At 36.9% G+C, this 24,534-nt stretch overlaps 3 protein-coding genes across 11 annotated transcripts in view; 2 read left to right on the top strand and 1 right to left on the bottom strand.

The window, feature by feature from the left end:
- LOC128224113 (outer dense fiber protein 2-like) overlaps nucleotides 1–4,509 on the bottom strand; it is a 34,255-nt gene extending 29,746 nt beyond the window's left edge. For 2 of the 9 annotated variants that reach the window (XM_052933795.1, XM_052933792.1), the window contains exons 1-4: nucleotides 4,394–4,483; nucleotides 3,050–3,160; nucleotides 2,426–2,548; nucleotides 1,946–1,960 (exon numbers count right to left, since the gene is read on the bottom strand). In XM_052933795.1, coding sequence (XP_052789755.1) covers nucleotides 1,946–1,960; nucleotides 2,426–2,548; nucleotides 3,050–3,160 — 249 coding nt within the window. In that variant the 5' untranslated portion in view covers nucleotides 4,394–4,483. Of the gene's footprint in view, nucleotides 1–1,945; nucleotides 1,961–2,425; nucleotides 2,549–3,049; nucleotides 3,161–4,393 lie in introns of all 9 variants that reach the window. The other 7 variants (XM_052933789.1, XM_052933793.1, XM_052933794.1 and 4 more) reach the window with 7 other exon arrangements.
- Nucleotides 4,510–5,116: 607 nt separating this feature from the next.
- LOC128224756 (uncharacterized) lies at nucleotides 5,117–11,860 on the top strand. The gene is made up of 9 exons (XM_052934773.1): nucleotides 5,117–5,199; nucleotides 5,452–5,510; nucleotides 6,094–6,215; nucleotides 6,694–6,858; nucleotides 9,002–9,048; nucleotides 9,774–9,885; nucleotides 10,093–10,257; nucleotides 10,837–10,871; nucleotides 11,726–11,860. The coding sequence occupies exons 1-9, from the start codon at nucleotides 5,197–5,199 to the stop codon at nucleotides 11,774–11,776; spliced, it is 759 nt and encodes a 252-aa protein (XP_052790733.1). The 5' UTR covers nucleotides 5,117–5,196; the 3' UTR covers nucleotides 11,777–11,860.
- Nucleotides 11,861–14,817: 2,957 nt separating this feature from the next.
- LOC128222719 (insoluble matrix shell protein 5-like) lies at nucleotides 14,818–18,413 on the top strand. Its single transcript, XM_052931813.1, has 5 exons — nucleotides 14,818–14,882; nucleotides 15,019–15,062; nucleotides 16,656–16,768; nucleotides 17,540–17,707; nucleotides 18,226–18,413. Exons 1-5 carry the CDS (start codon nucleotides 14,880–14,882, stop codon nucleotides 18,324–18,326), a joined length of 429 nt encoding a protein of 142 aa, XP_052787773.1. The 5' UTR covers nucleotides 14,818–14,879; the 3' UTR covers nucleotides 18,327–18,413.
- The last annotated feature ends 6,121 nt before the right edge of the window (nucleotides 18,414–24,534 follow it).

The raw sequence follows: 24,534 nt of genomic DNA on the forward strand, positions 1-24,534 counted from the left end.
GAAATGGCTCCCTGCAGCAAACCGATATCAGTGCAGACACCAAACACAATGTGGTTTGGTCTACAAAAAAATCATTTTTTATCACAGGTATTTTTTCTTTGATGCAGAAATCTTGAATCCCTTATGCATCTCTTAGCAATGTATCCCCAATTTGAACATACTTTGCATATCTACTATAATCCAGGACCCACAAAATAAACTCATTGAAAGTGAATAACAATATTGGGACAGCATAATAAATAACCAGAGACCCTTAATTTGCCACCCAAAAGGCTTACACTCAAAGGACGCCAATTGAAAAAAAAAACAAAAAAACTCTTGGTCGAAGACAGTCAGTTCAGTAGTGTGCTACTTAGTGCTTGGGAAGTGAATCCTTTTTTCACTAAATATTAATTATCAATGACTAATAATCTGAAGTTCTGAACATTATTGATACTTTCATGGAAAACATCTTAATATCAAGCAGACTGATCACTAATTGCTTGTTTAACTTGCATGAGTCCAAGCTTGTCTAATATATTATTCATGACTACCATCTGTGCTTTTAAAGGACTTTGTTAAAAGCCATGCATACATGTAGCTAACCATTACAAACACTAACCCAGTTCCCATATTAAAGTCAAATATATAATGTGAAAGAACCATAATTGAATGAAGTTGATGGATATTTTAATTTAAAACTTGTATAAGTAGAAGTAATAAAACATATGATATGTTCATAATACAAAATAATTCAGTGAATTAAAATGGAAACAAAATGGTTGAGACTTAAAGCATACTGTGGTACAGAAACTGTGGGTATTAACAGAAAAATCAAATGATTGACAAAAAATGAATGTTGAGGTGACAGCATTTTACAAAAATATCTTTTTACACAAAAAAGCTGCTGGTCCATTACCATTCTTTATTTATATGCACATTTATAATTGCCATGGCAAATTGAACAAACTCCAAACATGGGGGAAATTTACCACCAGGGTAAAATATTGCCATATAAAAGTAGCATTACATTGTAATTTCAAAAAGATGACCATGCAGCATGCAGAAGTGTATACACCATGTATTGTTGTTTCATATTGTTACGCCTTCTACCGTACACAATAGAGTCGTTGTCGGTGAATTTTTGTCGCCGTTTTTCTTCTGTTGCCCGGTCGTGCACAAAGCGGGCTTACCCACTGTAGAACCCATAGGAAAGCAATGTAAAACAAAACATCCATTCTAAACTCCATAACGGTAATAGATCTTTTTCAGAGTTGAACCCAATAAAACAAAACAACATATTTGGACATTGTCTACTAGTTAACTTGTAATATTTATATTTATGCATCATAGTTGGTTTTAAGAGATGATAAACTTCTCTTTTTTAAAACAAATACACTTAATACCATTGGAAAATTTATTTGTTTTCCTACATTCCATTAATCAAGTTCAATTTCATTGGTTAATATATTGCATGACAAAAAATCTATATGATAATTATGAACACATCCACTGATTAAATGTCAAATCTGCTTTAGTTAATTCCTGGGATTCACATATTTCACAACAATATGTCCTGAGCAAAAATCTGACAGTCCCAAGCACATCTGTGCCCATATTAGTTAAAAACATTCCCATCATACACATATTTATGGATCTCCAGGGTCCCCAAGAATGACAATGAGTATATGACCCTGGATTCACTACAAAATGAATCACTGTACATCATTTTGATATACACATTACATGGTAAAAATAGCTACTGGAAACATACACAAACCCATTTTTATGCCTGGAAATCTCTGACATGCATTAAGTAGGTCACAATTAGCTAACTATTCCAGAAGTTCTTGGTTAAGCATCAGCTCAAAGGAAGGAAGGAAGGCAAGTCTATCTAAGCTCTAGAAGAGGGTTAAAAGACTTTTTAAATATATAAAAATTCTTGAAACTAAACTGCAAAACTTACTCTCTTATTCTTAGACTAGGAAAGAAAATCAAATTAAATTTAGGCATAAAAAATATATAAAAAGCCACATAACACACTGACACAATGATATGATTTTTTTTATTAGATAACAATGTGTGTCATAGTTATCTTATAAAAAAATCAATTCAATTTTTGTAATAAAAAAAGCCTTTGCAGACTTCCCTTAATGCATAATTAACACATTAGTCTTCAAAAGAGGCACTTAAAAATCATGAATTGTCACTACAATTGAAGTCAACATTAAGAACACAAAAAATATGACTTTGTCAATACAATACAAGGGTGATTCTTATTATTACTGTAAATATTTCAGTGCACACCTATAAAGACCAGTGTAAATGGTAAATATATAATTCATAAAGCTCCCCTAAGGGAAGGGTTCCACACGGTGACGAAAGGTTACTATAACAATAAACTCCAACTCAAGAAAAACACACCCATGCCCCACCCCCCACCTACCTGCCATGAGACCTTGGACCCCTTGGAAGCCTTAGCGGGTGGAGGAACCCAGTTGCCTGTCCCCGGGCTCTTACTGCGGGCTCGGGACGACAATGTGCTGCGTGTAAACTTCTTGCACACGGTCTGGAACAAAAAAACATTTTTATTTAAAATTGAACATGATAATTGGTTGTACTTTTAATTTAAAAAGTTAGATTGTGTGAATGTTTACAGAGCTCCTTCTTTCTCGCATGTTCAAGTCCATTGACTCACACTTTTGCTATGGAAGTCACAATTTTTGTTTTTAATTTTATTCTCAATAAAGAAGGATGAACTAATACTCTTTATAAAATTTGCCTTTTGGACTCAATACTCTTTATAAAATTTGCCTTTTGGACACATTTCAAATTCCATTAGATTGCTCATTTTTCCTATAGTACTTATTTATATTTTAATACAGGTGGTGGCTTTTCAATCCTTACAAATTTTTATGCAGAAAAATAACTGACATGAACATTGCAGTATTTGATTTCATTCAGGTTTTAAATTAGTTACTGACACACACACACTATTTATTTCCATACATTGCTGGCTGTTAGCCCGAAGTCAAAGTTATGACATGAAATAACATAGAAAAGACCATACCGTGCCAGTTTTTTTCTTTTTTGGTTGTTTGACATGCACGTGAACCGGGATGTCATCATCAACATGCACATGCACTGGGGAGGTAGCACGTAAACCCTTTGTTCCTGGCATCTGAAAAAAAAGCACTATGTTTATAGAATTTTCTTGAAATTGACACAGCACCAAACCAGGCGCCTAGCTAGGGCCATTTTGAGATTATGCAGATCAATGACGGACAGCATATTAGCCCCTTCACCCCCTAACCTCTTCGTTTTTTATTTCAGATTTGGTGTATTTTTCAATTTTGCGGACAATAGTGGAACAAGAGGTCACTGTTTGAAGCTTGCAAAGCCTAAAGCTCACAAGTCTATTCGATTAAATTCTTTCGGACATCGTACATACTATATCCACTTGGAACGGCCTTCCACAAAATGTTGTTACATGTAGCACCGTGAACAGTTTTAAATCACAACTGGATAAGTTATGGGCACACAAACGTTTTGATCTAAGTGATGTGTATTAAAATCATCAATAAATTCATCAGTAAACAATCAGACCGGAGTGAATTCATCAATATTTTCATTGATAAACAATCAGACCGGAGTGGAGATTTGCACAGAAGTAGTCTAAAGGGATGAACAAGCCTAAAGGGCTAAACATTTCCCTAGAAGACACAAGGTAGGTAGGTAGAAAGATGTGCATTAAGTTTCATGTGAATAAGACGAAGACGATATTCTTTAGATTATTAGTTTTCATTCAGCCAAAAACTTTAAATTATTTGAACAATGCTTTGACAACATTCCTAGCATGTTTGCAATTCAGCAAACAAACATTTCTACATGCATAGTTTTGACTCATCTGACAAGAAAGTAAAAGGGTCCAAATCGCCGCTAGTACAATGAAGCGAGTGAAATTAGATGACCACTGGCACTGTCTTGACCAATATTAAATATGCTCTTAATTTAGATTGTGTCACAGCCTAAAATTCTTCAAACAGATATGGTATGTTTGACTTCATTTGAAAGTCAAAATTCATGTTCTTACAAAATAATATATTTTGCAGCAACCAATCTTGGGCAAGTTGGGGAACTTGTCAAGACTTGCCTTTTAAAATTCCATTACTAAAAATTCATCATAAAAAGATACAGGCAAACAAAATCATCACTCACAACAATAACTAGAAACCCAATTAACCATAAGAACTATTGTTTATCTTTCCGGTGACCAGAAAATGCAATAAATGGTTTATAGAATATTGAAAAATATTGACAGATTAGTTGTCTCAACATGTTTTGACTGTGCAGGTATATTGCATAAAATGAACTAATATGAAACATAATGCTGATATGTTAATGCTAGACTTACCTTTGGAATATAAAGAGAATAATCGCTTATGCTACATTTATTTGACTTTTTCAAAACATGACTAAATTGCTTTTAATTTGTGAATTTTTGTAAGTCAAATATTCCGTTGTTTACGTCCATCAATATTCTGTAATTTGATTGGCTGTTTTATTGGAGATTCGTTTACAATCGGAGAGTATTTACTAGGTAGTCGTATTTCCCGGGAGCCAAAATCGATATTCGAAAAACCGGGATCCTGGCTTTGCGGACTTTGGTCTCGGGTGAAATCCGAAACCAATAATGAAGGTGGACTGCTATTTACTAATGTCATATTTTGTTTATTTTAATCAGTACTGTGTGTAGACGATTTACTACGAGAAACAAGTAGTTAGACGGCTATCTCCAAAATGGATTGGTGATTGAAAATGGTAATGGACGGTGTCAAATAATAATACTATTTTTACAACATAGTTTGTAACCTCCCCATAGGCCCTGAAATTATAGCATATTAAGACTATAACATACGGGACTTTGGTCCCATGGTAGAAAATGGCCCTTTGCATATTAATATCTGAATACCACCAATCTTACATGCATTTTATGAATCTAGTTTTCATACGTAGAAAAAAGTCGTATAGATCTAACAGTTGTAACTAGCATGAGAAAAGTGCACAATGGTATTTCATAAGTAACTTTATCTGTTGTTCTTATGCCCTCTGCTAGGTACATTTCTGTAGATAAGGTTTTCATTCTTCCCGTCCCAATAAAATGACACGATAAGGACTTTTATACATTGGTAACAATTTGACTGCCAGACACTGACAATGGTAAATATATATTTTGCATTGATATATTATCTTATTCCACAATTTTCAAATGCATTATTTCTGTAGACATCGTATTTAAATACTTTAATAAAACAAACCATAAGTTGATCGAGTTTTTCATTAAATAGTAAATAATTAATATAACAATGTTACAACTTTAGTATGTTGGTAATTTTCTCATTGCGATATTTGAAAAAAAATGAAGATTGTATAGATTGAAACAGTTAAAAAATGAATTCGTTTCTCCTTCAGAGGTGGATGATACTTCTTGCCTACTGCGCATGCGCAGCGGAAGCAGCAGCAGGACCTAAGTTGGTATTATTACTCATAATATGAAATTTTGGTTAAATTTATAAAGTAAAAAAAAAATCATGTGTTTGAATCATAATTGTATCACGAAAAGTTATAATACAAGTATAACCGCAATATTCTAATATTGTATCGTTTACTTTTTTTTTCCATCTTACGTTTTGACCCTCCGAGCAAATTAAAAGTCATTGTTTATTAATATGCACTGTAACGATGCCTATGCTTGTCGTTAACAATTTTCATAGAATCCTGTGCCATACAGGAACGATATGCCATCGTCCACTGTCATGGTATTCTCTGCTAATTCAGCAAAACCGATCGCAACCAGTATTTGTTAATTCTTTCAATGGTTAGAAAGGTATTGATTGGTCTATATTACCCCAAATTTATTTGTGTGACACCATAACGCAGCTAATAGGCGCGGACAGACCGTAAAACACTCCTCAACCTACGGTGATCGACCGGACATCAACTTCATATACATGAGGACGGACGTAAACATGAAAATCTGTTTCAAACAAACCCTTTAATTAATATCCCCCCCCCGCATATTAAAATCTAAATATTCCATTGTCTGTCTAACAGTAGTGATCGACCAGACATCTACGGGCTCATCAACATTTTGTACCTGAAGGCGGATGCAAACCTAGATGGACACATTACACAGACAGAGTTGTCGGACGTCTTCAAGGGATTCGATAAGAACGGTATGATGTGGGGGTTTGCTGTTGATTCTAACAATCTTCGTATTGTATTATAACATGTGTTGCGGTAGACATGTTTGCGTTCAAATAAAGAACAAAATATCATTGAACAGTTCTCATTGTTTCTATTGCAATCCCCACACAGCATATGCACGTGCAAATTTCCACTGATGACGTCGTATATAACGTTCTACCGATTAATAATTCAAGCATAAGGTTGCATTTTAAGGGCTGTTAACCATATCGAGTGTCACAAATATATGCATAAGTTGTAGTTCCAGCGCTGTCTCACAGTTCAAATTCAACAGTTTTGTCACGTGGTATTTTGTACGCCCTTAATACTGGCGGTCTTTTCATGTTTCCAAAACTGTGATCGTTCAACAGGAAATCGATTGGGACGGAGTTAACACAGCCGCTATTCAATGTTTTAAAACCTCGACACACCAATTTCATTTACAAGTAATAATATCGCTCCTCACAGGTGACGGGACAGTGACAAACAGCGAGTTTGTAGAGCTCTGGATGATCCTGACCAGCCAGACTAATGCTCTGGCCAACGCCTACTTCCATCTCGGCGACCTTAACGACGACAAGGTCATCGACCAACACGACTATCCCATCATGTTTCAGATATTTGACCTTGACCGTGAGTAACATCTGATTGTTGTTAAGGTGGTTCACAAGGCGTTCAGTAATCATTTTGTTGTTTACTTAATAATTATGTGATTAGTACCGTGTGTCGTACTTACATTTTATTTGTTTACATAGACTGAGTCTTAAACTTATTCATATACTAGTTTAACCCATTTCCTCCGTTGAAGTTTATATTGTATTATCATTTCTTGCATACCGGACGTGTGTTTCCGGTCATATGACCAGTGCTGGAAAAACCCATCTTACATACCCCATGTAAGATGAGTCACGCGCAACAACGCGCCACTTCTTGTTTCATTTATTGTATGGTTTATGAAAGATATAGAATGCCATTTCAATAAAGCGCAATCAAATATATATGTTTGCAAGACTTTTAATTAAAATTGAAAATAATTCATCGTAAAAAACGCTATTTTTAGTTATTTAAAATTACTGCGCTCTATGACGCCAACGTCGCACGCGCTTTTTGGTGTAAATGTACGAAAGTTCGTTTTCTACGTCATTTTTTCTATAGATTCATAATTTTAGGTATGCAAGAAAAAATATCAATCATGTTTTTTCCGGTCCGGATCGAAAAATCCGACCCTCGGGCACGCTGCGTGACCGGTAACTCGCGTGCCCTTGGGTCGGATTTTTCTATCCGTACCGGAAACACATGATAGATTATAAGTATCTTCCATGGCCGAGAGTGTAAGATAGGTTCATTCCGACCCGAGCGTAGGGTGTTTTGCGGAAACGAGGTTTAACCTCAGTTAAACAAAATTAAGTAAAAAATGTATTTTTTTGCTGGAACTCTTTTGTGCTTAGTGACAATAATTGCGTACGGATATGCGATAATTCGTGGTTGTCATGGATATTCGCGCAGTGATTCAGAGTATGTAAATGGTCTGATCGGTCTTTAAATAGTTCTAAGAAGAGTGAAGCATTATTTCTTGAAAGGTGCGTGAAAACTGTTTTCTGGTGGCATTTGAAGCGAGAAATAATTAACTAGCGTTCTAAATATTGCCACAAGACAAGGTTTCCATGATGCGCTACAGACAACAGTCTTCAACAAGGGAGGTAACAATGTGATGACCATTAAAGGAAGTTCCATACGGGCATTTTATCTTCGCCCGTGGGCAAGATAAGAATTTCTAGCATGGTTAAATTAATGAATCTACTTATCTGAGGTGGGAGAAACTTATATTCCTAGTTAATTTCAAATATCTGTTTTATTCAATCGGAGCACCTCGGCCATTTTCCTTCGGTAAATACTTCACCTTTACTTTTCCACCGGCATATATCCGAGGTTCGTCGTAGTGCGGAGAAGGTCGAGGTGTTCCGATTGAGTTTGATTGAATATGAGTAGTGGTTCTTGAATATGGAATACCCCAGGTACTTGGAAGCGTTGGTAGTGTTGCACCTTCCCTCGCTGTCAATGAGCACTCGAAATTAAACTTTTACTTCTAGTTCATACATCTCGGATAATCCAATATGTGTCACTAAAAAGCATAAACCGGAAAAAATGTGTTGGTGATTTGTGATAGATGAGCGAAATATCGGCAATCAGTGGAACCTATACGGGGAGTCTTTCTGAATACAAATCCTGATAAAATCATTAAGATATACCGAAGCAGCAGCGTTTAAACTCAGTTGAAAAGCTGAAGACCGTTACGGATCAGTGCGAGAGGGGCTGCCGTGAGTTAATGTTGAAATCAAACTGTATGGTTTGGGGTATCATTTTGAGGTGGCATCAGCAACGCGAAACTGTGGAAGAGGTGACGGAAAGAGTGAATAGTCCATGTCCAGAGTTAGGAGTTTCCAGCGGTAGCTCAAACAGACGCCCGGGCTTTTCCTTAAATAGATAGAGACACTGTGGGATCGGCTAGGTCATGCAATGGAACATATCACCGACACTTCTCGTGAACAAGTACAACATTTATCGTAAACTATTTTTTTTTTGTCTTGGCCATAAAACATTAATTTTCGAACGGAAATATGAAAATTGTCAGCAATCTTTTATCATTGGTTTGCAGATATTTGCGCAAAAATTTGATCTTTTCAAGACAAAAAAAGTTGTAAAAAAGGTATATCTTTAAACGCTATATAAAGAAAACACGACAGAATAAACTGGTTACGTTCATGTTTCTCTTCAGACGATGGATCTGTTTCATCCAAAGAATTTGGGACGAAATGGGAAGACGTGAGTTATTACGTTGAGTGTTTCTGTTATAATGTATGATACTACCCCATTGTTTCAATAATACATATAACTACATGGTATTATAACTAGTTTTATGGTATGTTTCAGATACTTTAGAACCAAGAATTTTGGTGATGAGTATTAGTTTTTTATTCAAATGTTTTAAAGATTGGCTGAACTGTTCAAACATGATCCCGTTCAACACGGCAAAACATTTTCAACTCCTGCAAAAATAACTCGAAACATATTCTCTAATATACTCTCCCATTTGTAATTTAGCAACATTTTGAAAAGAAAAAAGGACGCACCAAATCTATTAAAACTTTCAGGCTAAATAACAATGGGTTAGTGTGTATTTATTCAAAATTTCAAACCTTTATTTTTTAATATATACTGAATTTCCAAGATTTTATGAAATTGACATGTATGTACAGAGTCTTTTGTGAGGTCCCCCAATGCACATTTCCTGAAACGTATTAAATGATAAAGGAGAATAAATTAAAAAAGCACCTTGGATATGTAGTATTTGAAATATATGATACTTATTGTATTTCAGTTAACGAAACTTACCCCTTGATATTCTTGTGTGTGCACTGTTACCGTTTTCATTTCATCGTCATAAATGTCATTGTTCTAGAGTCTGTGTGAATCGGCAGGTTAAGAAATGATATCATACTTTAAATTGTTATAAGACATGCCACTGTAGGATTCGCCACTATTTTCAGATTATTCGCGAGACGCCTTTTGCGGTTTTGTTTGAGAGAGCGGACAAGAACCAGGATGAGTTTCTTTCGCATGGAGAGTTCCGAGGCTTCTTCGACTCATTCGACAAAAACAGTACGTATTCCTCTTCAATCCCCTATGATACCTATCGCATGAAATAGTTTGTTGTATTCCTTTATCCAAACTAAGGCTGTTGCCCATCGCCTTCAAGGCATTAAGGGCGTACACAATCAACACATCACTTATCTGAATAGTAATTTTAGATTTGCTTTTGAAACTACTAAATCTTTGAAAGATAACTGTATCACAATTGTTGTCAAGATGATCACGCGGTTAGCAACGCGGAGTTCGACGAGGGTTGGCAACATGCGGACTTTGCGCTACTTTCGGACTCACATCAGCTGTTTGGTGACGTAGACAAGGACGGAAGTGGAGCCATCGACTCACACGACATGGACGCATTATTCTCCCAGTACGACACCAATGGTAATTACATGACGTGTGTGATTATCGCTATGTATGTTAAGCATTCAACATTGCAGTTTGTACCACATAATGCACCAGTCGGTTGTAACCACGCCCCCCCCCTCCAGGTCCAGGTGTTGTTACCTTCCAGGAGACCCGCAGTGCCGGGTGAATGCGGTTGTTTTGTCTTTGCACCAAAAATAGCGGGGGATGGGCCTTACATAGAGTAACTAGGGTGTGGGGGCATTTGGCGGGGATTTTAAACAGTTCGTCCCCGCAGGACGAGAATTTTAGCCATACTTGGTTGGGCGGAAAGTCCCCGCTATTCCCCTGACCTGGGGGCCTTGGTTGACTGGTGCATAACAAGTCCATAGTTAAATAGTTTTGCTACAGGGCATCCCTGTAGTGTCCATTCAAGGATCTTGACGCACTCATGTAGGGAAACGAAACAACATCTGCTTACAACCTAGACAAGTATCATTAGGAATATATCAGGGAAACAATGGTGCATATGTATACTAAAACATATTTGGTTTACTTAAATATAGCATTCTAGTAACTGGATACACTCTGCTTACACATGCTTGTCTTTGTTTGTAGGAGATAACAAGATCGCCCTTCAAGAGGTCATTCAGGTATGAATTTAAAACATTGCTATAACGTACACAGTTGAACGCAAGGAGCATAATGTGGCCTATATTCTAAATACTCGAATTCATAATGTGGCCTATATTCTAAATATTCGAATTCATAATGTGGCCTATATTCTAAATACTCTAATTCATAATGTGGCCTATATTCTAAATACTCTAATTCATAATGTGGCCTATATTCTAAATACTCTAATTCATAATGTGGCCTATATTCTAAATACTCTAATTCATAATGTGGCCTATATTTTAAATACTCGAATTCATAATGAGGCCTATATTCTAAATACTCGAATTTATACTGTGGCCTATATTCTAAATACTTGAATTCATAATGTGGCCTATATTCTAAATACTCGAATTAATACTGTGGCCTATATTCTTAATTCTCGAATTCATAATGTGGCCTATATTCTTATTACTGGAATTCATACTGTGGCCTATATTCTAAATACTCGAATTCATTATGTGGCTTATATTCTAATTACTCGAATTCCAGTTATTTTGCCATTTTCCACGACATTGCTTCTCCTGTACTAATTTATGAACTCGAACCATAGGTGACAGTATCAGTCAGAAATAGATTTTATATACCATTATGTCATACCAATATATAGTGTTTCGCCATCTCCCACTGATTTTGTCAGCCTCGTATGACCTCAATAGTGAAATGATTTGTGAATATTAGTTTTATGAAAATATAATTTCTGCATTTTTTACACTGGTAAGTGTACTAATTCTTATTTGAATATGATATCAATATAACAATCATATTAACAAAAACATATTATGTCTCAAACTTTGACCCCAAAAGTTGACTGAGCCATGCCGTTTTTCAGTTGAAGAATCTTCTTACACTCAGCCAAGGAGGAGGAGCGCCCGTCGGTTAATCGATCAATGGTGGAGTGTGTCTACAGCGATTTACGGCAATTGAATTTCAACTAAAAACGTATATTAAAAACATTTAAATAAAACGTTTTCGATGTTATTTAGTGTTCCCTATATTTAACGGACGTCTATAACCAAATAAATAAGGTGAAGTGAAGTAAAAAAAATGAAGGCGCCCATGTCGCGGGCGTCGATGGTTCCATGTCCGTCCTGGTTTCGAAGTGTTCAACACATTATATATACGAACGTCTGTTTGATACTTGAACACGCTGCTAGGAGACGTTGTCAACATTATGAAAGTGTAGCATTTTGCGAACGCCGGAAACGTTTGTGATACATTTTTATGTCTAAACACTATTTCGAAAACGTTTGATTCGCTTTACAAAACCGTAATAATAATAATCGCCATTACTACTATAAAATATTATTTAGAAAGCGTTATATTTGATGTTTTTCTTTGAGCATCTGGAACGTTTGTGTGACGTATTAAAATCATCTGATTAGTTTAAATAAAGAAAAGGATTTCGCCCAAAAATATATAATAAAATAGTTCTTGTAAATAGAAATTGTTTCGGCACGTTGCTTATCCTATTTCCAAACGCCATTAAGACAAAACAAAACGGTTTCCATGTTTTATAGATTGAGAACGTTAATTGTGAGTTTGTATAGAAAAATTGAAATCAAAACAATTCAAGCATTTATTTACATTTTGAAAAACGACTGACCGTTTTGGTTGCATTAAACCTGTCAATGATTCGATCAAGAACGTTGGCATTTGCTAGGCAAAACGTGTCATAGTCGTTTTAAAACCTTACCTGTCCGTTATCGAACCGCAATTAAAACCGGACAGAGACATCAATGGCAATTGGAAGAACATTCATTGAACGTCTATTCGAACAGATTATGAAAACGTTTTTAAACACTCTATTATGTTACATTTTGAACGTAGGAAACGTGCTTGGTTGGTGTTTTTAAATTATCTGCTAAGCTTACATAAAGTAACTCTAACAAAACGTTTTTTTGTCAAAAACTCCATTTTCCAACCGTAATCAAAGCAAGGCAGAAACGACATAGGAAGTTTCAAGCGGCTAGGACTGGGTTATACACGTGGCGGATATAAATGGTAAAACCCAAGTTTCAATGTAATTTCTTAAAACTTATGAAAACTTTAAATCATTGCATTAAAGGCGAGTTTAAAAGGTTTCCATAACAACCTTTACGGCCGGTTTTGAAAAACATAATAGGAACTGGAGGGACAAGCCTTCACGATTCCAAACTCTTGAATACTAGTGTAACGGTCCGCTGTAGGCGGCGGATGTGCGTTTATTATGGAAGGGATTATCCGCCAGTTAATGCATGCTGCATTATGACATTTCTCTTTCTAAATTGCTAGTGCATTCGTTTAAATCGTAAGTGCCTTCATGCAATTGCTTCGTTCGTGTTTGTAATGGACTACCGCATGTGTATATGTGTACAACTTTTAGTTTCCTTCATGTTATTGCTTAGTGTCTACGTCTAAACGATAAATGACAGATGTCAAGTTTTTACTTTTAATTGACTATTGTGTACTAATTAAAATACAAGAGTACAATTAAACTTCTAATAGTATAACTAATAATATTTATATAATGTAATAAGACCATTAAAAGCTAACTAAATTATACATCAATCCAGTAAATATTGGTATCCTACATGACCTCTTCTAGATATATTTTTGTTAGCTCCTCCACGAAAACTGTTGACTGCCACCGTAACAAAAGTCGCGAGAGTGCTTTCCCGTGGATAAGAAGGGTACCAGCATTTGGTTTCCATTCCCATTTAATGTTGCTGACGCAGGATACCAATATTTACTGGTTCCCTTCTAATTCCATTCGTTAAGTTGCGTTCGTCTAGATGCATTCGTCTATCGTGTTAATGCTTATTGACAAATGCATACTGTTATTGATGAATATTAATTTAGCTTTCAATGGTTATTACAGTATATGAATACTATTAGTTATTTAGTATTTATAGTTAAGTTGTAGTTTTGTACACAATTTAGTTATTTAGTTATTTAAATGTAAGAACTTGACACATGTCATTTGTCGTTTAGACGTTAGGACTAAGCAATACAGTGAAGGCATCTTAAAGTTGTATACATAGACAAATGTTTTTGTCAATAACAAAAAGGCACGAAGCAATTGCACGAAGGCACCTGCCATTTAGACGAATGCAATTGCAATTTAAAATGAGAAATGTCATAAAGCAGCATGAATTAACTGGCGGATAATCCCTTCCATAGTTTATAGCATAACATTCCGTTATAGGGCTTCGTGTGGATTGAGAATTTACTGTATACAAAGACCAGTGGACTCCTTCAAGATCGAGCATGCTTTTCTCTGAAGGAATATGTTGCGTCTTTGTCGTCGCACGTTACACTAGTACGTTCAATGATAATTACTCGGGAACAGTAAAGCAATATTTAACGTCGTTTCACCTTTACAGTCCTCAACTTAGTCTGAAGATAGCGTTGCGAAATTCTAGCTATAGTGATTACTCTAGTACATATACACCTATTGTATCAAGCGCAAATTGTCAGACAAACCATAACGCTACAAAGTAGGTCGTACAATATAGTAGAGGTTCTTTATTTCATGCTTTTATTTCAGCATTATTTTTCTTTATACCACAATCGGTTTATAACATCAGCAGATGCTCTAAATTGGGATGATAAATCTCACTCCATTAAATGTATCATCTTCTTATAACTTGGTAATAAAAATACATTATGCAGCTGTTTATGTTCCGATTAGAAATTCAGAATATTGCTTAATTGTGGTTTTCATAACTAAAGATATTTATACATACATGAGTATCGCACCGTTCCGAGTCGGCATTATTCTCCGATAAGATTCACATGATTCCGTGACTGTTCGGGTATTTACGATTGATATGAAATGAGAATTGCGAGTATTTCCGAAGAACCCCGACGGTTTAACCGACATTTGATATTTCTTTGCCGTATCCGATATGATGGTCAGGTCAAAATGTAACCCCGATGTGACCTAGAAGGACCTTATCATTGTTTCGTACTATAACAGTGACAGTAGTTAACGAATAGCCAAAATGGTAAGTACATGTATATACTTTCTGTTTAAAAACAAACTTTGCAAAATATCATTCAAAAAGTAAAGGCATTATGACCATGAAACAATTTCTTGAATTGTAATATCTTTTAAAATGCACTTCGTCATTTTGTTTGCAGTTTGTGTTCGTGTTAGCTGCTCTCTATCTGTTTGTCACAGTAAGGTGAGTAGCTGAAATATTCCACTTGAAGCTCAAAATGTTTATTCTAAACGTCTTAAAAGTACTGCAACAAGTTGAACCTAACTAACAGGTTTATTAAAGTATTTTACCCAACGTATATCTTATGTCGTAGAGAATAACGCATTTCGACCCGGTCCGTTCGTCCTTCAGAATAAATAGTAATGGAATGGGTCTCCAGTGGGTTTCTTATGATGAGAGTTAGGGTATCGCGACTCAAGCGCTGTATGTTCATAAGCAAACATTAGCACATTGGTAATCATCGTTGAAACACCGAATGGCGCGCATGGGTAGACAGTCAAAACATAATAATTATCAACAGTCGTATATTTTGCCATATTTAAATGATCCACGTTCAAAGCTAGTTCATACACTAATATTTACACCTCAACTTCCATTCCTTGAATGAACTGCCTTTCGGCAATTGCGTTCATCAATCGATGAACGCAACATCTTCGGATATGTTCGGATCGTAATTCATTGCATAACAATATACATGAAAGCTATTGATCTTGTTATTGGTTGTATTGTGTCTGCAGGTACCGTAACATATAGATCAACATTTTTAAAGGTGTTAGTTTATTATATTTTAAATATAATGGTACCAGAAGTGTTTCAATTTTACGTTTTAAAGTGATTTCAAGTGGTTGATCTTTTCCCGCGTTATTGTGACGTCATTTGAAAAAAATGTTTCCGGTTATAGTCGGGTCGTTCTATTTACAGAATGGGTAAGAACGGATTACTTAAAGGTTTTCTTAAATGAAATGAAGAATTTTTTAACAATTCTTGAATGAAATAATGAACTATTGGTGTAAATATAAGGAATGAATTGCGGGGTTGATGTCATTATCGGGGATATGAACGCAATTGGGTTGGTCAAAGTACGCGTGGAGTCCTTCAGACTCCACACACATTGACCAACCCAATTGCGTTCATACCCCGATAATGACATCAACCCCGCAATTCAATTCTTAATGAATTCCTCCACTTTGTTTCGGTGGGACATGCGCCATCGGACAGTAGATATTATAAGTTACGGGGTTAGTAGGTGATCCGATATGGTATATACGGGGCAAAGGAAACCATATCTTGATAATATGGTTTCCTTCGCCCCGTATATCCAATATCGGGTCACCTACTAACCCCATAACGTATATATCACGTCGACAACCTGTTCACATGATTAAATGTTTCATTTATTCATCAAAATATTCATAGCAATCGGAAAATAGACGCTATTTTGGTACGATATAAATTTGGTGACCCAATATGGAAAAATATGTGGTCACCACGTGACCAGTCCTGGACCAATGGCGTTGCATCATTTATGTTGGAGGCGTGATATATATAGTTGCGCGAAGTCCTAGCTCTCGAAATAGATATATGACATACATTTTTTTCTAGATTTTATCGGATTAAGCAGATAATGAAATACATAGTTGCGAATCGAATATTGAACGATAGTCCCCTGGCGCTCTATGAAAAACGCCTTTGATCATATATAATATATAAACACAATATTGCTTACAAACTGGACAGAATATTGTCCTATGACTTAATTCCCTTGTATATCGCCAGGTGTGACCAGGGTCAACCGGAGGTTTTGTTGTTTAACAAAGTGGACACAAACCACGACGACAAGTTGACCAGGGTTGAGCTAGACGACGTCTTCCTTCTCTTCGACAAGAACAGTACGTACACTATGTATACACTGCGTAACTCTGTCGTAATAATCCTCTTTAAATCAGATTAGAGTACAGTACTGCCAAGATAAATGAAACGCAGGAAAAATTATATGCGCGATATCCTTTATCCTTAAAAATAAGTCCTCAAATTTTCTTCGAGCATTTTGTTATCAATAGCTCAAACTGTATAAAGTGGCTAACTTGCTCATCCATCGAGATAATCATTGTCGGTTCGATCCCGTGCATGGATACTTTTATGGATTTGATAAAAAATTGTATTTAAATTGTCCTCATTTTCAAGTGACTCGCTCATGTTTTGGACCAAAAAATAGCTTTCCCGGAAATGCATCTGCAAACTCTTGTTTAGTAAAAGAAACAACCCAATTCCATTCTGTCCGCTTTGTTTTTTTTCTATGCGGTTTCATACGGTCTAAATAGATCAATCATCAAATAGCTTACGAAGGTGTATTTAAAGTGAAAATGTAAAATTTATTATCAGTACCTTCTATGTACATGAACCTTCTATTTAAAGGGATAAAACTCTAGACTACTCGTGCCTCATTGGCATATCCACTTTGTTTGTCCTCTTAGCAACTGTGAACACAATTGGGTATTTTATTTTATAATTTTCCTTTTCATTTTATTAATAAAACTTATTTAATTGCTTAACTTCACCTCGATGTTTGTTTTTATAATAATCAGATATGCTTTATATTTGATAACATAAAAAACAGCAGCTAATGGGCCTTTAACATTTTTTCCAACTTTTTTCATCAGAAGATAACGAAGTAACGCCAGACGAATTCACAGACGGCTGGGTGAACGTTTTCCAGATTGGCAGTTCCGATGAGGCTGGGACACTGTTTACACGTGCAGACACAAATGACGATGGATATATCGATATGAAAGACATTCCCACAATATTTTCATTCTTTGACGAAAATGGTGAGGAAACTTACTTAATTGTCGGATCATACGTGTAATCCATTTCGGATTTCACGTGTGATCAATATCGTTAAATTTTACACATCGATGCATGTAGTGTATTTGAATTTGTCAGTCGTAGGTATTCGGCAGTGACATACGGTCGGATGCTCAATTTTTCAAGTTTGTAGAAGGAGTACACATATAGTTATTTTACGGTTGGCTAAATGTAATGCACCAGTCAATTGTAACCAATTTAACATGGGATACTTTAGAAGCCAATCGGAACGAATTTAACGTGTAATTGGTATAACTAAGTTCAAATTGATTCCCAATGAAGTGTATTATTGTATAAATAATTCAGATTTCTAACAGTCAAGTCCGTAGGCTTAACTGCTTTATTAAAATAACTAGGCCGTCTACTTGTATAGGATTCTGACACCGTACATCGTCCATATTCAACCGAGGTTGTCTTCGGTGTAAAATGGCCGAGTAGTTCCGATTGATTAAAAGCTTGCTTTCTGCTTCTATTTATGTAGGAGATGGTTCAGTGGATATCGATGAGTTTCTTACGGAGATGGGAAATCTGGAGTTGAGCCCACCCGATGAGTCCAACGTCTCGGTCGACATCACCGGCTAGCCTGATAGGCCTCTTCTCCTGCGAGTTTGCTTTGATATTTCTCTGGCTGCTTTGTCATGTTCATACAATACAGATATTTAAACTGTTTAGTGTTCTTAGTTTATTTAATATTTGGCTTGCTGCTATGCTATATTCAAACAAATAGTAAAAGATATTCAGATTATAATGACCGTGCATGTAATGTTCTCCGAACAACGCTTTCATTATTTGGGCGGTTCTTCTGTGGGTCCTTTTACTTTCCATTCAAATATACTATTGTTATAGATGCGTTAAAGCTCTTGACAGGGCCAACTCCAGGATTTGACGTTAGAGGGGGCATAACTTATGGCGTTTACCTTTTGACTTGCGCCTCTCTCTAAATGTTGGCAGTGGGGTGTGGGAGTACTACCCCAAGAAAATGATAACAATTTCTAGTCCGAAATGGTGCATTTTAGGCGTCTTTTATTGTATTTTACTTCTATATTGAAATAAAAAGTAAACTTGGACGGGTTAAGGGCGTGGATGCCCCCACTTGGTCCGCTAGTGCTTGATGTATTTTAAATAGACACTGCCTGTTTTCCTGTTGTTGACGTACGAAGCATACAGACATAATTATGCTAACGCGCTATGAACTAAAGCTCCATTCAGCCATACTCTAACCTGTGTAATTGGGTCCAGCTCTAACTAACCATAAAATGAACTCCCAGACAGAATCACTCTTACGAAAAATTAATTGAAGTCCCATGGAGGCATAGCCTGACGAACCATTGAAGTCCACTACATACATACTCTAACAGACCAAGGATTGAAGTCTCCAAACAGATCATGATTGAATGTCCCATACATACAAATCTTACTTAAAATAGAATGAAGTCAGATGGATGAACCCAATATACAACAGAACGATGTAAACTACAGGGACAAGCGTTCTAGACTATGATCATTCTTAAAGGCAAAGACATTCTAAACTCGCACTCAAAACAGACACATAGCGTCACATTATTTAGAGGCAAAAGGATCGATTATAAACTCATACTCGAAACAGACACATAGCGTCACACTATTTAGAGGCAAAAGGATCGATTATAAACTCATACTCGAAACAGACACATAGCGGCTCACTATCTAACGGTAAAGCGGTCCATTCTAAACTCTTACTCATTCTCAAAACAGACACAGAGCGTCACACTATTAAACGATAAAAGGATCGATTCTAAATTCACACTCGAAACAGACACATAGCGTTACATTATTAAACGGAAAAAAGATCGATTCTTAACTCACACTCGAAACAGACACATAGCGTCACACTTTTAAACGGTAAAAGGATCTATTCGAAACTTACACTCGAAATAGACACATATCGTCACACTATTAAACGGTTACATGATCGATTCTAAACTCACACTCGAAACAGACACATAGCGGCTCACTATTAACGGTAAAATGATCGATTCTAAACTTTCACTCGAAACAGATACATAGCGGCTCACTATTTAAACGTAAAATGATCGATTCTAAACTCACACTCGAAACAGACACATAGCGGCTCACTATTTAACGGTAAAAGGATCGATTCTAAACTCACACTCGAAACAGACACATAGCGGCTCACTATTTAACAATAAAATGATCGAATTTAAACTCACACTCGAAACAGACACATAGCGGCTCACTCTTTAACGGTTAAAAGATCGATTCTAAACACACACTCGAAACGGACACATAGCGGCTCACTCTTTAACGGTAAAAGGAACGATTGTAACCTCACACTCGAAACGGACACATATAGCGGCTCATTATTTAACGGTAAAAGGATCGATTCTAAACTCTCACTCGAAACAGACACATAGCGTCACACTATTTAACGGTAAAAGGATCGATTCTAAACTCACACTCGAAACAGACACATAGCGGCTCATTCTTTAACGGTAAAAGGAACGATTCTAAACTTACACTCGAAACAGACACATAGCGTCACACTATTTAACGGTAAAAGGATCGATTCTAAACTCACACTCGAAACAGACACATAGCGGCTCATTCTTTAACGGTAAAAGGAACGATTCTAAACCTACACTCGAAACAGACACATAGCGTCACACTATTTAACGGTTAAAAGATCGATTCTAAACACACTCTCGAAACAGACACATAGCGGCTCACTCTTTAACGGTAAAAGGAACGATTCTAAACTCACACTCGAATCGACACATATAGCTGCTCATTATTTAACGGTAAAAGGCTCGATTCTAAACTCACACTCGAAACAGACACATAGCGTCACACTATTTAAATGCAAAGGGATCACTTCTAAACACTCGCTCTAAACAGACACATAGCTTCACACTATTTTCCAAAGCTGAGTGTCAGTACATTTAAGATTAAACTTTATGTGCTTTTTACACTCGTCACTCTTCATTGGAATAGAATACAAATGCTATTGTAATGTCACCCGCAACCGGAGTTATTGAAATTATACATGAGCGCTTTAGCGCGTCTGTATACTTACGTATCGGAGTGTAGTTAGTGACGTAACATGTCGTCAGGCAACATTCAATAACTAGCATGCGATACAAGTGAATGACGTCGTTATTTATCCACACGCTCACACAACCTACACGTTCGTTTAAGAAAAGATGTTCAGGCGTATGCCGACTCCCGTCTGTTTTTACTTGAGTTGATCAAAAAAGCTCTACTCGGATATTTTTTTTGAAATATCAAAATGTCGTTTAATATCAATTATTTTGTGATAATCGCCTTGGCATGTACGGTAAAATCTCACTTTAAAAGATTCACTATTGGATGGGGGTTGAGTGTGTGTGTGCGTGTGTGCGTGCGTGCGTGCGTGCGTGCGTGTGTTGGGGGGGGGAGTAAACTGGTTTATGAGCACTTATTATTACACTTACCCCATTGTAAGAGTACATACGAGCTCAATTAAACATATAAACCTTATCCGAACCATACTTAACTTGAAAGCAAAACAGTTCAAGCGAAATATCGTTATCAACTTGAATCAACGACCATATATAGAGATCACCTGCAAGATTTAGTATGTAGTTCTCTTTGTTGATTTTGCTGAAATTGCACTTAGGAAGAGCATGTGCGCTGGTATATCAAGATAAGGAGATCAGACGACCGACCTTTTACACACTTATTCTTATCATTCCCATTACGGCTCTTACATTGACAATGGTAAGTTTTTATTTAGTAGTGATTTTTTTTATTATTAACAAAACATATAATTGACTTAGTCGGAAATGTGCTCAAAATGTTTTTGTAGTAAGCTTTAAAAATGGTTTCACATTATCATGGCCCACTGTTAAAAATTACATTTTCTTTAATCATTATTATTGTGTATTTCTTGATTATTTGAACGACCTAAACTTTTTTGCTGTGGGTGGCATTTAATATTAGTCTGACTTTGATCTAAGAACGATGTAGCTAAGCGGATTGCGTGTTATAAAAAAAAACAGACTTATACATTACATGAAGTTAATCATGTATGACCATAAGACTGATATAAGTTGCATATTGAATACCAAACTTGGACGAAAACTATTAAAACGAAAGATTTGTTAATTAGTATTCAAAACAACATTGTTATTGCAGTTTTTCCTCGTATTCGCTGCATCCTGCCTGTTAGCCACAATTTGGTAAGTAGAGATTGTAGTGGCATAGTTCTGGAGTAAGAACTTTTCTTACTTTTCCATACTTTTGTTTCTTAATACTAGTACTTATCCTATAATAAACTTACAACCGATATCGGCAAAACATTATAGTACGTGTCAGAGATCTTGTCTGCACACCATGAGGAATCTTTGCGTAGGAGAATGGCGTTCGTATAGGCGTTCACGAAAGGTCGCGATTCAACCGGATATACGTTTTTCTCTGATGATTCCAAGATGGCTGCCATTATTGTGTCTCTAAAGTTGGTCGCGATGTTAAAATTTGACACGTACACAAACATGAGTAAATATTAAAGGTCCCAACGCCAATTAGGGAAAGTTGTATTGCAGGTTATACGTTTATAAAATACTTTATTTTATCTAATACATGGACGCAATGGTGACTTAAAAAGAATGCCTAAGCGCGTTCAGTAAATCAATAAATACTTCTATAACACTCATCCACAATGCGACTGTTATCTCATTACTTATGCTAACATTGGCGCCTTTGGATAATGCCACAACGCGTTTACTTCGACTTCTTGCTCATACTTGATGCTAACATTGGCGCCTTTGGATAATGCTGCAATGCGTCTACTGCGACTTCTAGCTCATACTTGATGCTAACATTGGCGCCTCGGGCTAATGTCACAATGCGTCTACTTCGACTGTTTACTCATACTTGATGCTAACATTGGCGCCTCGGGCTAATGCCACAATGAGTCTACTTCGACTTCTAACTCATACTTGATGCTAACATTGGCGCCTCGGGCTAATGTCACAATGCGTCTACTTCGACTGTTTACTCATATTTGATGCTAACATTGGCGCCTCGGGCTAATGCCACAATGCGTCTACTTCGACTGTTTACTCATACTTGATGCTAACATTGGCGCCTCGGGCTAATGTCACAATGCGTCTACTTCGACTGTTTACTCATACTTGATGCTAACATTGGCGCCTCGGGCTAATGTCACAATGCGTCTACTTCGACTGTTTACTCATATTTGATGCTAACATTGGCGCCTCGGGCTAATGCCACAACGCGTCTACTTCGACTGTTTACTCATACTTGATGCTAACATTGGCGCCTCGGGCTAATGCCACAATGCGTCTACTTCGACTGTTTACTCATACTTGATGCTAACATTGGCGCCTCGGGCTAATGCCACAATGCGTCTACTTCGACTTCTAACTCATACTTGATGCTAACATTGGCGCCTCGGGCTAATGTCACAATGCGTCTACTTCGACTGTTTACTCATATTTGATGCTAACATTGGCGCCTCGGGCTAATGCCACAATGCGTCTACTTCGACTGTTTACTCATACTTGATGCTAACATTGGCGCCTCGGGCTAATGTCACAATGCGTCTACTTCGACTGTTTACTCATACTTGATGCTAACATTGGCGCCTCGGGCTAATGTCACAATGCGTCTACTTCGACTGTTTACTCATATTTGATGCTAACATTGGCGCCTCGGGCTAATGCCACAACGCGTCTACTTCGACTGTTTACTCATACTTGATGCTAACATTGGCGCCTCGGGCTAATGTCACAATGCGTCTACTTCGACTGTTTACTCATACTTGATGCTAACATTGGCGCCTCGGGCTAATGCCACAACGCGTCTACTTCGACTGTTTACTCATACTTGATGCTAACATTGGCGCCTCAGGCTAATGCCAAAACGCGTCTACTTCGACTGTTTACTCATACTTGATGCTAACATTGGCGCCTCGGGCTAATGTCACAATGCGTCTACTTGATGCTAACATTGGCGCCTCGGGCTAATGTCACAATGCGTCTACTTCGACTGTTTACTCATACTTGATGCTAACATTGGCGCCTCGGGCTAATGTCACAATGCGTCTACTTCGACTGTTTACTCATACTTGATGCTAACATTGGCGCCTCGGGCTAATGTCACAATGCGTCTACTTCGACTGTTTACTCATATTTGATGCTAACATTGGCGCCTCGGGCTAATGTCACAATGCGTCTACTTGATGCTAACATTGGCGCCTCGGGCTAATGTCACAATGCGTCTACTTCGACTGTTTACTCATACTTGATGCTAACATTGGCGCCTCGGGCTAATGTCACAATGCGTCTACTTCGACTGTTTACTCATACTTGATGCTAACATTGGCGCCTCGGGCTAATGCCACAACGCGTCTACTTCGACTGTTTACTCATACTTGATGCTAACATTGGCGCCTCGGGCTAATGCCACAACGCGTCTACTTCGACTGTTTACTCATAACTGATTCTAACATTCGCGCTTAGAAAAAAATGATTATATTTTTAGTGTTACCTGGACCTGCACGCATATGTCCTTGTTTCATAGTTTGACATTGCCGAGATTTCCGACCGCTTGTTGAATGTAACTCGAAAAGTTAAATCTAGGATAACGTGCTCTTTAGCATGCCTAAAGGTAGGTTTTGAAATTGGCAATAATTATTATTGTTTTCATTATGTCTGTTAAAACGGGTCACTGGCGTCTTTCAGAGAGCTTGTCGAAATGTAGAGGACGTCACCAGCCTGATATAGCGTGT

Source organism: Mya arenaria, chromosome 17, assembly GCF_026914265.1.
Source record: "Mya arenaria isolate MELC-2E11 chromosome 17, ASM2691426v1".
NCBI lineage: Eukaryota > Metazoa > Mollusca > Bivalvia > Myida > Myidae > Mya > Mya arenaria.

What these genes read in the sequence shown, in the direction of transcription:
- LOC128224756 (XM_052934773.1), top strand. An exon ending in TCAGATATTTGACCTTGACC is followed by an intron (nt 6,859 to 9,001) that starts GTGAGTAACATC and finishes GTTTCTCTTCAG; the next exon opens with ACGATGGATCTGTTTCATCC. An exon ending in CGACTCATTCGACAAAAACA is followed by an intron (nt 9,886 to 10,092) that starts GTACGTATTCCT and finishes ATTGTTGTCAAG; the next exon opens with ATGATCACGCGGTTAGCAAC.
- LOC128222719 (XM_052931813.1), top strand. An exon ending in TATCTGTTTGTCACAGTAAG is followed by an intron (nt 15,063 to 16,655) that starts GTGAGTAGCTGA and finishes GTATATCGCCAG; the next exon opens with GTGTGACCAGGGTCAACCGG. An exon ending in CCTTCTCTTCGACAAGAACA is followed by an intron (nt 16,769 to 17,539) that starts GTACGTACACTA and finishes TTTTTTCATCAG; the next exon opens with AAGATAACGAAGTAACGCCA.